The sequence below is a fragment of the Antechinus flavipes genome, chromosome X (assembly GCF_016432865.1).
Source record: "Antechinus flavipes isolate AdamAnt ecotype Samford, QLD, Australia chromosome X, AdamAnt_v2, whole genome shotgun sequence".
In the NCBI taxonomy this organism is placed as follows: Eukaryota; Metazoa; Chordata; class Mammalia; order Dasyuromorphia; family Dasyuridae; genus Antechinus; species Antechinus flavipes.
The window spans coordinates 39051-56577 of record NC_067404.1 but is presented as its reverse complement, the minus strand read 5'-3'; the positions used below and the strand labels follow the sequence as shown (position 1 = coordinate 56577).

Here is a 17527-nt window from a genome sequence, read left to right as displayed (position 1 = left end):
AACATATTGCAACTCCTTGTGAAATTGCAGATACATTTTTGTTTTTTGTTTTCTAGATTTATTTTCCATCTTTATATTACATTCTTGCTATAAGTACTTTAGTGCCATAATTCCTTCTCTCACAATTCAAGTAGTGAAAAAGTTAGTGATCAAACTAATTCAATAGAGAAAAGAAAATAAATGTTAAGGAATGACAAAATTGCACATTAAATATGTGCCCTTCTAAATAGAGAGAAGCTTTAAGTAACCTGATATCTTACTTTTTAATGGTTTTTTTCAGTCTATGTATCTCAGAAACATTTGAACAGAAACATTTTATTGCTTAATATATATTACTTTGTGTTAGAGACTAGTTTGTAAGTAATACTTTGTATTGTGAAATTCCATCCCTCCAAATTGGGGAAAAAATGGATTTGTCCATACAATATATTAATTCATCCTTGCATTATTCCTACTGAATGATGTTGGAGAAATAATGCAGTATTTCAGGTGCATTGGACATTTATGTTCTATTATTTTAGGTGTTAGACCCTTATTGATGTTAAGTAATCATGCTTTTTCTTCCTCATAAATTCACCCTTAAATTCTGCATAACATTGTATTTTCTGTAAGATATTGTATCCTCTTTGATATCTTCTTCCACTTATTTTCATTCTCTGCATTGAAGTCCTCCTCTTTATCCATTTTGAAATAACACTCTCTTTGATTCTTCTATTTCTCTTGTGCCCTTTTTGGCTTACATTTCTTGCACTCTCACTTCTTGCCTTATCATTCTACCAAAATTACTCTCTCTATACTTGATAGTTTCTTAATTGCCACACTCATTGGTCTTTTCTTAGTCCTCATTCTTTATTCTCTCTGTTATATCTTCTTTTCCTGTATTTAACCTTTCTTTATAGGATCCCCCTCTAAATTACTTCCTCTAATATGATTGAAGTCTTGGACCATCTTTTAGACCTTTTTGCTAAGAGGACCATATTTCCAAAGTCATATCTAACTATTTGTAATCCCAGTTGTGGTTTTCTTGGCAAAGATACTTAAGTAGTTTGCCATTTTTTTTTTCTCTAATTATTTGACATGATTTACTGAGGAAAACTGAGCCAGCATCTGTCTGCTTTTAACTGGCACATAGTAAACTCTACATAAATATTAGCTATTATTTTTATTGTTCTTGATTGAAATAAGGAATTAGAAGCAACAAGTATAGAAAATTTTAAGATATTTAAGGTAATTAGAGCTACAGAATCAAATGATAAGGAGAAAATAGTTTTTGTGCTGATAGAACTTAATATCCTGCCTTACTGTGATTTTGAATTAGTTACAGGAACTTTATTCTATACTCTTCATATGGAAGAATATTTTAACTTTATAAGATAAAAAATTGGCAAAGTATACACACATGACATAAAAAGTAACAAATAATTAAAAATAATTAGGAAGCATGTTTAGTTTTACTTTTATTAAGTGTAATTCATAAGAAATCTTTGGAAAATAAATTAAAATAATGAAACTCATGTCCTTTTTCTTTTCCATAGGCGTCTCACCAAGGAAAATGTAAAGCCTTCTGGAAGACAGATAGGGAAGCTGAGCCACAGTAACCCAACTATTTTGTTTGATTATGTAGGTTATGAGGTTTATATAATTTTAAAAACATGCCGACAGGGCAATAAAGTGGCGCAAGGGATAGAGCACCAGGTTTGGAGTTAGGAAGTCTGCTCTTCCAGAATTCACATTCAACTTTAAATTCTTTCTAATTGTATAACCTTGGGCCAGCCTCTTTATTCTTGTTTGCCTCAGTTTTTGTTGTGTGAGCTGAAGAAAATGGCAAACCATTGCCCTGTCTTTGCCAAGAAAACTCCAGATGGAGTCTTGAATCAAACACAACTGAAAAACAATGTAGCAACAACTAATAAAGACCAAAATAGGCGACCTATCTCCCATCCCCCTTTCTTTGCATTATTATGCTATAAAAGCTTAATATGGGAATAAAGTACTTATAAATAAAAATGAGATAATAGCATATGTTATAGAAAATGTTCTTGCTAATCCTTTCATTTAAATTAGATTTTGCTAAAAACAAGCAGTTTTAAATTTATTTGAAAATTCATCTATTTTGAAATATTGAAAATTATATGGGACAAGTGCACTTTTTAAATTTGAAAATATATTTCAACTTAAAGTTTGAAAATTCCTTTTGATTTGTTCATATAGCATATTTTTACATATAATATGAAACTGGGTTCAAAATTGTTCACTTTTTCTGGTTTTATATCTTTCAGATTTTATCACAAATACAAAAATATGATAATTTAATAACACCAGTGGTAGATTCCTTGAAATATCTAACATCTTTGAATTATGATGTTTTGGCATGTATCCTTTTATTTAGGAAAAAACGTTGAACTAACAGAAAAAAAATTAAAACTGTGGTAATAGTGTTTTAATATTTATCAATTAATAAAATGTTAGGACAAAAACTTAAAAAGTTGAATGATTCTTAAAAATATTTATGTGGTACAATTTGCATAAAATTGTTAACTAAAATCTTGTTACAGGCAAAGTGAACTGTTAACTTTAAATCCAATTCTTAAATCCCTCTCAAATCTAATTCACTTCTAAGTCCTCCCTGATGTCTTCCTCTTTGAGAATTAAGGACAAATTAGAACAAATGGGGAAATGCATCGAGAATCATGCTGGTGTTTTGATTATTTTCTATTGCCAAAGTTTCAAAATAATTTTTTTCTCTTAATTTTGTAAAAGATTGCATTATTGAAGCTCTGGCTAATCCAGAGAAGGAAAGAATGAAACATGATGACACAACCATTTCAAGCTGGCTTCAAAGTGAGTATTTTCTTGTTTATCATGATATCCAGAAAAGTGTTTATTTTGAATGAATGCTTTTGAATTCTTTATAATACTGTGCTTCCATAACATTTTAAGTTTTTTTTTATTTTTTATATGTTGTAGGTCTTGCTTGTTTCTGTGGTGCAGTTTTCCGCAAATATCCAATTGAACTTGCTGGCCTTCTGCAGTATGTGGCAAACCAGCTAAAGGCAGGAAAAAGGTAAGTTTGTGAAGTTTGGATTTTAATCCAAATATGTTTTCATAAAAAGTTAAGTAATGTAGTTCTTTTATTGTAGTTTTGTCTCTAATATTATATTTCAAAATGCTATTCAGTTCAGATTTTGTTTTGTAATTTTTATCTGAATTTTTCCTAACAAATGCTAATGATTTAAAAAAAAAAATCATTATATATAACATTGATTTCCACTGAGAATAATACTTCAGAAATGGAAACACAGATTCCAGCTTATGAATTCTGCTAATATGTTGTGATTTTAGTAGAGTAATATGTAAAATATTTAGAAAATTTAAGGATATTGCTGTAATTTTTTTTTCATTTTTTGGATCACTAAGTTGGTACTTAGTCATATTGCCACTTTTGTAGGTGTTCTCCTGGGTTTTGTCTTGTGTTCTCTTCCATATTCTTTGTTTAATGACATCATAAGGTCTTAGCAGGAGATAAATGTCTCTTTTTTATTTTTATTAAGCACCTTCTATGGCTCTTGCAAAGTACTTAGTACAAGTAATAAATATATGTAGAGATGTTAAAGTCAGGATGGCTTGGAAGAGAAGCCACTATGAAGAAAGGCTAAAGATTTTGTCTAAAACTACATCTTTAAGGAAGAGAAAATTATGAGAGGGAGGGAAGGACATATGGCATATTTTAGAAATTTAGTATGTTGAAATAAAAAATTATGTTTTTTATGAATAGAATAGAGTGAAGGCCAATATGGTAGAATTAAAGAGTTTGGCAAGTTGCATTTATTTTATTTCCTTCAGAACTTAGCCCAAGTACCATTTTTGTTCTTTACTCTCCTCTTCACTTCTATTTTATTACAATTAGTACTAATGTGTTCTTCAGATTTCAGTTGGGACATTAAAGTCCCATTCTTGGGGCACCTAATTCCATTTACTTTGAAGATAAACATTTTCCTTTGAATACCTCAAAGACTTTTGGAAAGAGTGAGTTCAGATATAGCATATTTTACATAACATAACACTCAGCTTGAATATAATCTTTTTGAAAGCAGAGGCTACTTCATTTTATTGTGCAAATTAATATTCAAGCCATATCAAATCCATATTAAAAAACATACTAGTTATCATAAAATGTTATGCTTTATCCTGTGTCCTTTTCTTTTTTAATGTGATTGTCACTGACATCTTCAGTGGATTAAATATCCTTTGTGCAGATGATTGAAATCTAAACAGTGTAGCACTCATTAGTTTTTCCTCCAAATTGTTTTCTTTTCTATAATTTCTTATTTTTGTGAAAGACACTCTGATTTTATATACTTGAAACCATAGAATTAGCAGTACCTCATTATTATTTTAATGTGACTTCACTTAAAATATCTTGTCTATTTGAGACTCTATCCTATAACAACTGCGCTAGCACCTAGGACACCCCATAGTCAGCCTGAGTCAGGATAAGCAAAAGTCTGTCTTTATTCTTGGTTTTTAGGGGTAGCAGTGAAGGGGATGAAAGAGATTCTCTGTCATCTACCGCCTAGAGTGTGTCCCTGGCTCGTCTTACTCCACCCCCAGTCCCAGTTACTGAGCCAGCACGGATAGTGGGAAGGACCATTTCCAAGCATATGCCCATAGAATATCTTCCAATCAGTAGTTAGCCTCAAGTGCTCAGCAGTACCGACCTCAGTGCAATCAACCCAATAGTTTCAGCCCTTTACACTTCCCCTGAATTCATTTTTTTTCTTCATTCAGAGCTGCCTATCTAAGCTCACTTTTCATTTGTGCTGTTGGATTTGGTTCCTAATTGATCTTCTGTTTTCACATCTTTCTTCTCCAACAGTCACTTTTCTATTTAATATTAACAACAACTATTGACCATTTGGTACAGTAACCTTTCACTTAGTAACATTCTCTCCAGATCTCCAGTTCTGCCTTCAGCCTTTGTACACATTACAAATTGTAAGGGACCAGCCATAGTAATTGCTCAACAGTTTCTTACTTGGAAGACAGGAAAACTTTTCTCCTTAGTTTTCTCCTTAGAAAACTTTTCTGTGAAAGCACAAAAATATTTTGACAAAATAATTGAAGTTGTGTGAAAGTAGAAAATATTTTAAAAAGAAACAATCTTTGGGACTTATACAATTAACTCTATGTTAAAAAACAAAAATCTGGAAAATAGATTTCTTTGAAGAAATTCATTGATTGATAGTGATAAGAATATTGCCATTAGTTTTATTATTTATATTTTGTATATAACGTTCCTTAGTTAACAGTTTTGAATAACTAGATAAATTAAGCAGTTTGATTAATCATGATAATTTCTTTTAGGGTTTCTTTTTAAAAATTTTTCAGCATTAAAAGAAAAAAACAATTTTAGAATTACATGGTTCAAGTAATGAAAAGATTGAACCAGACATGTTAGCAGTGAAAAATTGAATAATCAGTATGTTTTTTACTGTGGAATATTACATGAATTTGTATGTAAATTAAGAATTCCTGAATTCCAGCAAGCTGGACTCTGAAGTGATAAATTGGATCTTTCATTAAAAATGAAGTTTTATGTAATTAAGAAACATTACTTTTAGAAAGATAATATTCCCCACTATATTTTTGTTAATCTTGTTTCCTAAGGATTTTAGTCCAGTTTCTCTTGACTCATATTTTGGTATGTTTTATCATTTCAACAAAGAGTTTGATTTGATCTTTTTTATGTGTGATATTTAATACAGCATTTTATCATTTTATAGGAAACTATATTGGAAAAGTTGAAAAGATTTGGAGTTAAGGCACTAATTGTGTGAATTTGGAAAGAAATCATTTCACTTTTATTTTGAGTTCAATTAAATGTTAGTAAATTTAAGAACTCAAATTTTCTTGTATATTTTGTATATCTTTCTAATTTTCTAATCTTTAAAAACATTGCATATTCTCATTTCTCTAAATTCATATTAACATAATTTCCTTATTAACTTGTGAGTAGCTTTGATCTACTTATATTGAAAGAGGTAGTACAAAAAATGGCAGGAATAGAGATTACAGAAGAAATGACAGTGGAACAATTAGAGGCTATGACTGGTGGAGAACAGCTAAAAGCTGAGGTAAGCATCATTTTTTTCTTTAATTGACTAGATCTTCCTCTGTTTTCCAAAATTCCTTTTCTTCTCTTCAGTGTAAAATGAGGCAGTAATTGCTTGAACAATTATGTTTTAAAATTTTTATATTTACAGTTATGAAAAAGAATACATGGTATTTGTTTTACAGTGGTATGCTGAAAATAGTTTAGGAAACTAGAAAAAGTAAAAAGCAGAACTAATAGGGATTTAGCTATATTGCTTTTGTTTTTATTTGCATTGACTGAGAAAATTTGAAAATGTGTTTCCTTAATATCTTTTCTGATAAAATTATATTTAAAGTCATGTATTTATAATTATCTTAATCATTATTAATACATTTTTATTTTTCTTGAGTATTTTATTTTGTTAGATTTGATAAATATGCTGACTAGTTAGCTTTTTTTTTCTTCTTTATAGGGTGGCTACTTTGGACAGATCAGGAACACAAAAAAATCCTCTCAGAGGTTAAAGGATGCACTTCTGAATCATGATCTTGCACTTCCTTTATGTTTACTTATGGCTCAGCAGAGGAATGGGGTAATATTCCAGGAAGGGGGAGAGAAACATTTGAAGCTTGTGGGCAAGTTATACGATCAGGTATTTCACCTGCTTTTTTAGTTATTTTCGTATTCTAGCCTAAATTTTTAATTTGCTTTGCCTTTGAATAAGTATGTTTAATTTATTGACATGGATCTATAAATTTAATGACTTTACCTTCTGAAAAGGCAATAAAAATAAAACTTTTTAATACTTGTATGGATAGGTGAACAATCCCACTAGCCTATGATTCAGTTGTAGTGTGTGAAATTCAACAAAATCCTAGTGTAAGGCACTTTTTTTCTGATTAAAACAATAGTTTATTAATAGATACAAACCTTTTAATGGGGGAGTTATTTGAGGAGGAGGAACAAAGAACAGAATAGGATATATAATGAAGTTGAAGACAAAATGATTATATTGGGGAACAATTTTGATTGATTAGAAATTAAATATTTGCCAATCTGTACTTTCCTTTTGTGGCTTAGAAGTGTTCTTTTGTAAGGTCAGAAATAATGATCTAGATATTTAATTAGAAATTTCTATCCATTTTTTGTTTTGGAAAGAGTAATATTTATCAGGAAAAAGGAATCAGATTTTGATTACTTAGATCTGGTATAAGAAGGGAAGCATAATCAAGAACCTCTTCACAAGAGTGAGCAGTGAGTGAGTGTTGTGAGAATGATAGTATAGTAAGTAGGGTAAAAGCTCAGGGAACTCCATACTCTGGACAATATGTATTGTAGCTGTGTCTTATATCCACATAAGATAGAAGGCATTGGCAAGCAGAATGCTACAGCTAGTGCTGAAGAAAGGTGGCAGTCAACATTTCAGAGGATGTTTTCTGAGGTCCTTTTTTAAGAGGGAGTGGGAGTAGAGTTAAAAGAGTCAGAAGTTTTAGGGTTATAGAATAATGAATTGTCTGTCCCTCTTATAAACCTTACAAGTAGTATTTTTTAATTCAGATGTGAGAAATAGGGTTGCCAGTGAGCCCCAACTGTATCCAGTACTAGAAAAGGATCCCGTATAATCTCTTTTTGACTAATTGTTGAGCAAGTGTTGGCTCTGCATAGATCTTTACAATCATAGACTTCTGCTGACATTTTAAATTTTCTTGTTACCCTTCCTCTCCCCCCAAAAGAAAATAGTATTCTGACTTTTTTGCTGAGTTTGTCTGGCACTTTAAAAATTTAATTAGACTTAAGGTATTATTTTAAATTTGTTTGGAGGGGAATGATGGGTTTCCTGAGAAAAGTTCTCAGATGCAAGTATATATTATTCTGTTAGCTTCTTTCTATTTTTCTTTTTACTTAAGTGTCATGATACCCTGGTACAGTTTGGTGGATTTTTGGCATCTAATCTGAGTACAGAGGATTATATTAAACGAGTGCCATCAATTGATGTACTCTGCAAGGAATATCATACACCTCATGATGCAGCATTTTTTTTGTCGAGACCAATGTATGCACACCACATATCAGTAAGTAGAAGAGTTTTTTCATTAATAATGAGTGATCTTTTTCAAATTTTCTATGATTCATTAAGTTGCTACTAAGCTGATAAAAGTTAGGTAGATGTTTAGTATTCTGAATTTCCTTATGGAGACAATTTCAATATTTCAGTAAAATTAAGAATATAAATCTGTTTCTTTTAGTTTTTCATTGTATAAGATCTTTATTTTTAAAATTCTAATTTTAGACTCCTTAACTTCCACGTTTGCTTTTTTTCCTGACGTTATGTTACCTCAAATTGTCCTGCAGTACTCTTGCCTGGTGTTCCCCTTCCCCTCTTTTCCTCAGCTATGCAGATTTAAGTGTTCACATGGTATGGATAGGAAAAGAGTTAATGTTGCCACTATCTCTGAGTGATCCATCAGTTCTGTTTATGGTCAGCCTTCTCTTGGTTATTATAATCATGTGGCCTTTTGATCCAAGGGTGCCTTAGGCTTTGCTGTTCATGTCACCAATGAATTCTTAGGACTTTCATCTATCCTGATGCTATTAAGTCCTTGAGGTGGATTGTCAGATTTTGTCTTTGTATTATCAGGATTATCATCAATTCACTCATTCATCCATATTTTCATTACTGAAATATGGTTGTCATTAATTTTGAGATTGATAGAATCTGATGTGATAGGTTGATTTACAATATCTATGAAGAAATTATACCAGTGCAAAATACTTAGTGGCATTTTTGTTGTGTTTTCTCCTTATCTGTAGTCAAAATATGATGAACTTAAAAAAGCTGAAAAAGGAAATAAACAGCAACACAAAGTTCATAAATATATTGCATCCTGTGAGTTGGTGATGGCCCCTGTACATAAAGCTGTCATATCTTTACATGTTTCTAAAGTATGGGATGACATCAGTCCACAGTTCTATGCTACTTTCTGGTCATTAACAATGTATGACCTTGCAGTACCCCACAACAGCTATGAAAGAGAAGTCCATAAACTTAAAGTTCAGATGAAAGCAATTGATGACAATCAGGAAATGGTATGTGTTTATTGGAATAACTCCAAATAATAATAAAATTATGTTAAATTTTCATTAAAGCTTTACTTTTATTATGTATTCATTTTTGTAATTTGTGTCAGTATAAAGTTTTAATTTTAAATTTTCAGGTTAGTGTTAATTTTGCTCATAAGTTAAGAAATTACAATTAAATTTCAATTAGAAAAATATTCACTTCCTTTTATGTTTGACAGCCTATAAATAAAAAGAAAAAAGAAAAAGAGCGCTGTACTGCTCTTCAGGATAAACTTCTAGAAGAAGAAAAAAAACAGATGGAACATGTTCAGAGAGTTCTACAGAGACTAAAATTGGAAAAAGATAATTGGCTCTTAGCTAGTAAGTCTACATGATCTCTTCAATTTAACTGCCAATTTTCTGAGTTATGTTTTTATTCATATTTATCATATTAACGTCCAAAATATTAGCAAAAATCTTGTTTTTAGTTTTTCTTAGGTACAGTATCAAAGTTATTCTGTTTTATGCCATACTAAATATAATTTTTCCTAAAAATTAAAAAAAAATTTATAGCAGTTTACATTTTCATTATTTGGGCATGCTGAGAATTGGTTTTATGTTTTCAGACCCTATTCATAGCATAAACCACCTAAATTGAAAGAAAATATATTTTTCCATTTTCTACATTTTGCCTAAAATTTTCTGAAAACTTTCATGAAAGCTGTGATTTTTGTGTGTGATTTAGTTGATTGAGAACACATTTTTCTATATTTAAAATATCTTTATTATAACTCTAACTTTAAATGTGCCTATTTATAATCTTAATCCATCTTAAAATAAAATTTAAAATTGAGTGAAGCTATTAAGGAAACATTCTTGCTTTCTGATATTTTTGGCATTGCTTTTATGCAAGAAACTAAAATCTTTATAATTCAGTTATTCATTTTTGCTTTTTCTGAATGTTTCACACTTTCACAGTGCATAGACATCCTAGATTATTTCTCCTGTAATCCACTAATTTGCATATGTGAATATTTATATCTAAATAATGTAACCATTTTAATCTCATTTTAGCATATACTATTAGGTGTGTCTTGTTTCTGTCACTTTCCAATTTCCTCTACACTTTTTGTTGAATAGTGACTTCTGCCAAATAGCAGGGATCTTAGCAAACAATAAATTATTATTATCATAATTATTATAATTATAAATTATATAAATATTCTATGTTCCGTTGAATAATCTTTGGATTTCTTATCTATAATCTTTAGGCTTTTTACCTAAGGAATAATGATTATGGCTTTGTAGTATATAATTTGCAGTCTGATACTTCTAGATCTTGAGATTTTAAAATAGCCTTTCCTTTTAAAGTCTTGACTTTTATTTTTTCAAAATTTTAGCCCCTTTTCTATTTTTTGTCTCAACTGTTTGAGGAATTCTTTTTAGACTTCTGTCCAGTATGAATTTTTCTTGAAAGCTTTGTTTGTAGACGTTTCTGAGTCATTATTTGATCAGTTTGACTTTTGATTGAATTCATGTTTTCCTTTTGTTTTGTTTTTTTCTTCTAATTGGATATTAGTGATCAACTTTGTATGCCTTTTGGGGGGAAGTGGGTTGGGTATTTGAAGTTCTGTCCTTCTGTCAGTTTTACAATTCTTGTCTGGTGGACTGCAAGATGTTAGTTATCTGTTAATTGGTACAGTCTAGTGGAGATTTTTTCATTTTGAATTTAAAATTTCTGGATTTTTATCTGGCATGTGTAGTTCAAATTTTATGGTTTATTCTCAGCAACCTGAAACGATGACTTTGTAAATGAATAGTGGGTTACAAAGGTTTATATGGCGTCTAATTTTCTGTTACATAGCATTGAATCTCCTAGAATCTCTTCACTGGTGTTTCCTAGTCTTACTACTTTTTTTGTTATTGTGTATTTTTGTAATCCCTGCAAGGCTCAGTAGTGAATAGGCCAAAAGATCATTGTTTTATATACTGCTTTGGATTGGTAAAATGACAGTGATTTCTCCAGTCAGAATTCAGTCTTGTCAAGGAAATTGGCAAGACAAGCAATTTGATGTAAATTATTGTTGGAATCTTTACAAACTGCTAACTAATTAGAGTTGATCTAATCTTACAAGAAGATGTTTTGGGCAAAACCTGAAACAAGGTACTAAGTGGAACTAATTAGTACAATGCTTGTGTTTGCACCTTTACTCATTGGAGTTCACAAGTATGCCAGCTTCACAAAGTAAACTTTGTAACTTTGGGAATTCACACCTCCCTTAAAGCTCTTAGGGCCAGAGAGCACTATGGGAGAAAACCCATAATCCTTCTCTCTCGTATCCCACAATTCCTCCTTCTTGTATAAAAGAAACAGACAGAGGCTCTTGATCAGATTTCACCGGAATGACATGAAGAATGGAGTTGGCTGGAGGCTGAAGAAAGCAGAGGCAGAGACTGAAGGACAAAACCTTTGGATTTGGTGACATTTGGAAGGAGCTCTTGGAACCAAGCAGAGAGATAGACCTTTAAGCTAACCGGGCTATATTGGAGATAATAAAAGATGTGAACTTTTATCACCTGGCTGTGTTTGAGAAGAAAAAGCTCACCACATTTTGGCGCCTGAACAGGGACCTGATTCCAGTGTAAAAGCCTCTGATCCTGATCCAGTGGAAAAGTCTTCTTGACCCAGAAATTAGAGTGAGTACAACAAAGAAATTTTGTTAAAAGAGTTAAAGTAGAATTTCAGCTAAGATGGGACAGATATTTAGAAAACAGCCTGTTTCTGTTCAAGGAAAATGTTTAGAGAGCATTGTCAAAGTTATGGAAAGCCAAGGTCTAATTATAAGTTTACAGCAAATCACTGAACTTTTACAAACTGTAAAGGACATATGTCCTTGTTTCTCTCTGGAAAAGGAATTAGATCTAAATGAATGGAAATTGGTAGGAGAGGATCTTTGTCAATTCTATAATAAAAATGGGCCTAACTCAATAATTAATACATATAATGTAATACAATTGGCTATAAGAAGTTATTTAAGTGATAGAATGATGAAAAGGAAAGTACAGGAGGAAGAAGTGCCAACTTTACTAGGTGAAAAAGAAGACGAATCAGATGAGAATGGAGTTAATTACAACTCTGAGTATGATACTTCACAGTAGGAGGAATTAGGTGATTCCACATCTCATGACCCTCCCCCCGCAATTAACCCTTCATGGGTGGAACAAGGGGGAGGGAGAGAGGCAGAAACACAGTCAGCTTCTCCTGTAAAGCAGAATTTGAAAAGATTTAAAAAAGCATTAATTAAAGCAAAAAATGAAGGAGAAGATATATCTGATTTTATAAATGCATATCCTGTGATTGAAAAGCTTGACTCTTCAGGTCAAAAAGAGAGAAAATATACTCCTTTTAATTTGGAAAAAATTAAAGATTTGAAAAAGGGTTGCACTCTTTATGGGGCTACATCATCTTATGTGAAGATGTTATTAGATAATTTGTCTTATGAAATCTTAACCCCGAATGACTGGAAATCCATCGCTAAAACATGTCTAGAACCAGGACAAAATTTATTGTGGCTTTCGGAGTTTCATGAATTATATAGGATTCAAGCCCAACACAATAGGCAAACAGGAACTATTGGAGAAATCACTTTTGACCAACTAGCTGGTCAAGGTCAGTATGCAGAGAGTTCAGAACAGATTTATTATCCCATAACAGTGTATGAGCAAATTTCTAAGGCTGCAATAAAAGCTTGGGATTCTCTCCCTGGACAGAAAGATGGAAATAAAGCTTTCACAAAAATAGAACAAGGTCCCAATGAACCTTTTGCAGATTTTGTGGGACGTTTGCAAACAGCTGTAATAAGAACCATTGGAGACAATGCAGCAACAGAAATAATGACCAGACATTTGGCTAAGGAAAAGGCCAATGAGGTTTGCAAAAGAATTTATGGGGGCTAGACAAAGATGCTCCTTTGGAAGAGATCATAAGACGCTGTGCCACAGTGGGCACAAATGCTTATTATGCCCAAACTATGATGAACATGGAAAGACAAGGAGCTTCTTGGCAGAGGAATTCTAGAGAAACTCGTCGATGTTTTCAATGTGGAAAAGTTGGACATCTAAGAGCCCAATGTAGATACAGAGATACAATGAGAAGATAGGGTGAGAGAAAACCCAAAATCCCATGCCCCAAAATGTAACCGAGGCTTTCATTGGGCCTCTGAATGTAGATTGACCCAGAGGAATGAGAGGCAGGACCCAGCTCCAAAGTATCAATCAAAGGACAGGTGGGGCATGATAGCAGCTGAGGTTACACCCAGAGAGACTTTAGAAATTCAGAACTCTGGTCATCAACCAACAGAAAAGCAATCAGGATTACAGTTGGGGAGAATACAGGCCTTTTAAGACAACAAGACAATATCCAATGCAAACGACTCCAATGTAATTACCAGATGATGAGGAGAAATCCCAAATTTGGTAAATAGAAGGGAATTAGATTAACTGCTTGGGGAAGAGGATCTGCTTATATTTCCACAGATGGAGAAAGAATCAGATGGCTGACTATGAAACTGTTAAAAGGGCTTTTAAAATCTTCAGGAATCATTGGATTTCCTAACACAAGATGAGACTGTTTCAGTTCTTGAAAAAACAGCAAGAATCATTGGATTCCCTGAGATGAAAAATTGTTAATGAGACTTTTGCAGTACTTCAGAGCTTACAGGAATTATTGGATTCCTGGCACATGAACTAATGGACAACGGAATCCTTTTTGGACTATTTCTAGGACTTATGGACATTTGTAAATTTTCAGGTTGATTCATGTTATTTGTTACATTACTACTAGCCTGTGTTATATTGCTATGTGCTTATGTATTTTATGTAATTATGGGTAATGCTTCCCATACGGATGGATTTATGTACATCTTGTTTCATACCTGTTTCAAGTGAGCCCCTTCAGAAACCCGCTAATCTGATTTGATTTCCTATTTCCTTTGGTGTTTTCATCTCCTTTCCTGAGGTGTCAGGGAAGGCGTGATCACCTTTTAGGTGGGGTTCTCACCTCCTTGAGAAATCAGGGAGGTCATGACCACCCTATGTTCTAAATCAAAAGAAAGGGGGAGATGTTGGAATCTTTACAAACTGCTAACTCATTACAGTTGATCTAATCTTACAAGAAGATGTTTTGGGCAGAACCTGAAACAAGGTACTAAGTGGAACTAATTAGTACAATGCTTGTGTTTGTACCTTTACTCATTGGAGTTCACAAGTATGCCAGCTTCACAAAGTAAACTTTGTAACTTTGGGAATTCACACCTCCCTTAAAGCTCTTAGGGCCAGAGAGCACTATGGGAGAAAACCCATAATCCCTCTCTCTCATATCCCACAATTCCTCCCTCTTGTATAAAAGAAACAGACAGAGGCTCTTGATCAGATTTCACCGGAATGACATGAAGAATTGGAGCTGGCTGGAGGCTGAAGAAAGCAGAGGCAGAGGCTGAAGGACAAAACCTTTGGATTTGGTGACATTTGGAGGGAGCTCTTGGAACCAAGCAGAGAGATAGGCCTCTAAGCTAACCGGGCTATATTGGGATAATAAAAGATCTGAACTTTTATCACCTGGCTGTGTTTGAGAAGAAAAAGCTCACCACAGATTATACATGTGTAGTCATGTAAAACATATTTCCATATTTTATTCATTTAAAATAAAACATTTATTCACAAGTCAAAACCAAAATAAAATAAAAATAAGCCTCAACTTGGTATCAGACCCCATTCTTTCTCTGGAAATAATATTTTTCATCCTAAATTCATAAGAGTTGTCTTGCATCACTATTTCTGAGAATAGCTGTCATTTATAGTATTTTATATTACTACTGCATACAAGGTTATGGTTCTACTAATTTCTTTTTTATTTTTTTAGAATCCTGTTTAGAATCAACATTCCTTAGTCTAAAACATAATGTGTCCTTTATCAAGCTGTTGATCCTTTTTCATATTTTTCTTGCATCACTCATTTCTCTTCCTAGATTTTCTTTTAACTCTCTTTTCTTGATTTTTCAGCATTCTATCACAATTGTGACAATTTGTTCATCCATTTCACAATTTGTAATACTCTGCCCCCAGAAAATAACTGCTATAAATATTTATCTCTTTTGAGTTATATGCCTACTGATGGATCAAAAGATGTGTCCAATTTTGTGTGCATACCTTTGGTCAGAGGTCCAAATTCTTTGAATAAGTTTCACAACAACTCTAATAGCAATTAGTCAAAAGTGATTTAGAGCATTTTTTTAACAAGACTGAAAGTCTTCTGAACTTTCTTCTGAAAATCAGATTTTCTGATTTTTCATTAGGAATTTTTGAAAATGCTTTATTTTATTTAACAGTCATATAATCTCCTCCTTCCCAGAAAGTTTTGCTAACTAATATCCAGACTGTGTTATCCAGACTGTGGTTCCATAACGTTTGAATTGTTTCTTGCTGTATGCTTGCAATATTCTCTTTGATTGGAAATTAAAATTTGACAATAATGTTCCTGGGAAGTTTTCATTTTGATGTTTTTTAATAGACCTGATTGGTAGATTCTTTCAATTTCTATTTTGTCTTCTGTTTTAAAAATATTAGGACAATTTTCCTTCATAATTTCTTGGAAAATGATATTTGATTTCTTTTCTTTTTTTGGGTGAGGGGAATCATGACTTTCAGAAACTCCCATAACTTCAAAATTATCTGTAATCTGTTACTCCAAGTCAGTTGTTTTTTTTAACTGACATGCTTAACATTATTTTCCAACTTTTGATTCTTAAATTAGTTTCTACTTATTTATAACTAGTTTTTGAGGAATTATTTTCATATTTGTACCTTTTTTATTTGACCAGTTCTGATTACTAAGGAAGTTTTTTCTTTGATGAATTTTTGCTTTTTTTTCCAATTCATCATTACTCCTTTTCAAGACAGTTTTGTCTGCAGTGGATTTTTGTTTTATTTATTTATTTGGTTTATTTTGTTTTTTCAGATATTTATTTCATTAATTTTTAATGTGTCCTTTATCAAGCTGTTGATCCTTTTTCATATTTTTCTTGCATCACTCATTTCTCTTCCTAGATTTTCTTTTAACTCTCTTTTCTTGATTTTTCAGAATTTGAGCTTTTCGGCCTTGAAAGCAACTCATATGTTTATTGGAGGCTTTGGATATAGAAATTTTGACTTTGTTGTATTATTTTGAATGTGTATTTTGATCTTGATGTCATCATAGTAATTTAAAATTTTTTTCTCTTGTTCACTAATTTACTCAGCCTATTTCTTGATGTTTAACCTGCTTTGTTTACAGGGAAGAAGAAACTTTGAGAGGGATTCCTAAATTTTCAGGGATATTTCAATTGTTTACTACTATTCTGACCTGATTCTGATCTGTGGGCTCACAGTATATATATATTCCTTCCAGTGACGATATGTAAATTTTATATATTTTGTCATTTTATATAACATATTTCATATGCTATTGGATTCATTTAAGAACTATTAAATGCTAATTCTTGGCACATATAAAATGGGAAGAAAGAAAAAACTTTTCCCTCAAGCTTGGAAGACCACACAAAAAAGCTAGAAGAGGATGGTTCAGAAATACTAGAAATTATCTTGTCTTATGGGGTTAAAACTGGAAAGGGCAGCAGATGGTATAAGTTGATAAGTCCTTTATTTAAAAAGTTCAGAGAGGAGAGAAAGCAGAGTGGGGAAGTTGGGGCTCAGTATATACTTGTAAATAGTTGTGTGGCCATGAGATAAACAGTAATAAGTTTAACCTGAGAGGCATCTTAACCTGGATGCCTGGAAAACAATAGAATGTAAATCTTTCCTTCAGTTTCCTTATCCTTAAATGAAGTTAAAGAAATGAAAGGCCTCTTATTAGTTTTCATTTTCATATCATTACAATTCTTAGCTCTACATTATATATTTTCTTCTCGCTGTAATATGTAAGTTCCTTTAAGGTAAAAATTGTCTTAATGGATTGAATTTTTATTTCAAGTGAATTAATAGTATATGCTTGGTATCTTAAGAAATGCATCTTTTATTTTATTCTATTCTGTCTCCCCATCTGCCACATAAAAATATGTCTTTAAATGAATTTAAGCAAATCTTTGTCTTTAAGAACATCATTATTCTATTTTATTTTTTCTATAGAGTCTACCAAAAACGAGACTATCACAAAATTTCTACAGTTGTGTTTATTTCCTCGGTGCATTTTTTCTGCCATAGATGCTCTTTATTGTTCTCATTTTGTGGAGTTAGTACACCAACAGAAAACTCCTAATTTTTCCACTCTTCTCTGTTATGATCGTGTAAGTTATTTGTAAACTTTTTTTAATTTTGTAT

General features: G+C 32.0%; 1 protein-coding gene across 1 annotated transcript in view; it reads left to right on the top strand.

Annotated features, from left to right (window-relative positions):
• The window catches only part of LOC127542752 (THO complex subunit 2-like), a 68002-nt gene that overhangs the window by 30785 nt on the left and 19690 nt on the right, over positions 1-17527 (top strand). Inside the window, exons 16-25 of the mRNA XM_051968521.1 lie at positions 1536-1620; positions 2280-2373; positions 2761-2841; positions 2968-3064; positions 6017-6134; positions 6567-6746; positions 8002-8166; positions 8906-9181; positions 9394-9535; positions 17336-17493. Coding sequence (XP_051824481.1) covers positions 1536-1620; positions 2280-2373; positions 2761-2841; positions 2968-3064; positions 6017-6134; positions 6567-6746; positions 8002-8166; positions 8906-9181; positions 9394-9535; positions 17336-17493 — 1396 coding nt within the window. The remainder of the gene's footprint in view (positions 1-1535; positions 1621-2279; positions 2374-2760; positions 2842-2967; positions 3065-6016; positions 6135-6566; positions 6747-8001; positions 8167-8905; positions 9182-9393; positions 9536-17335; positions 17494-17527) is intronic.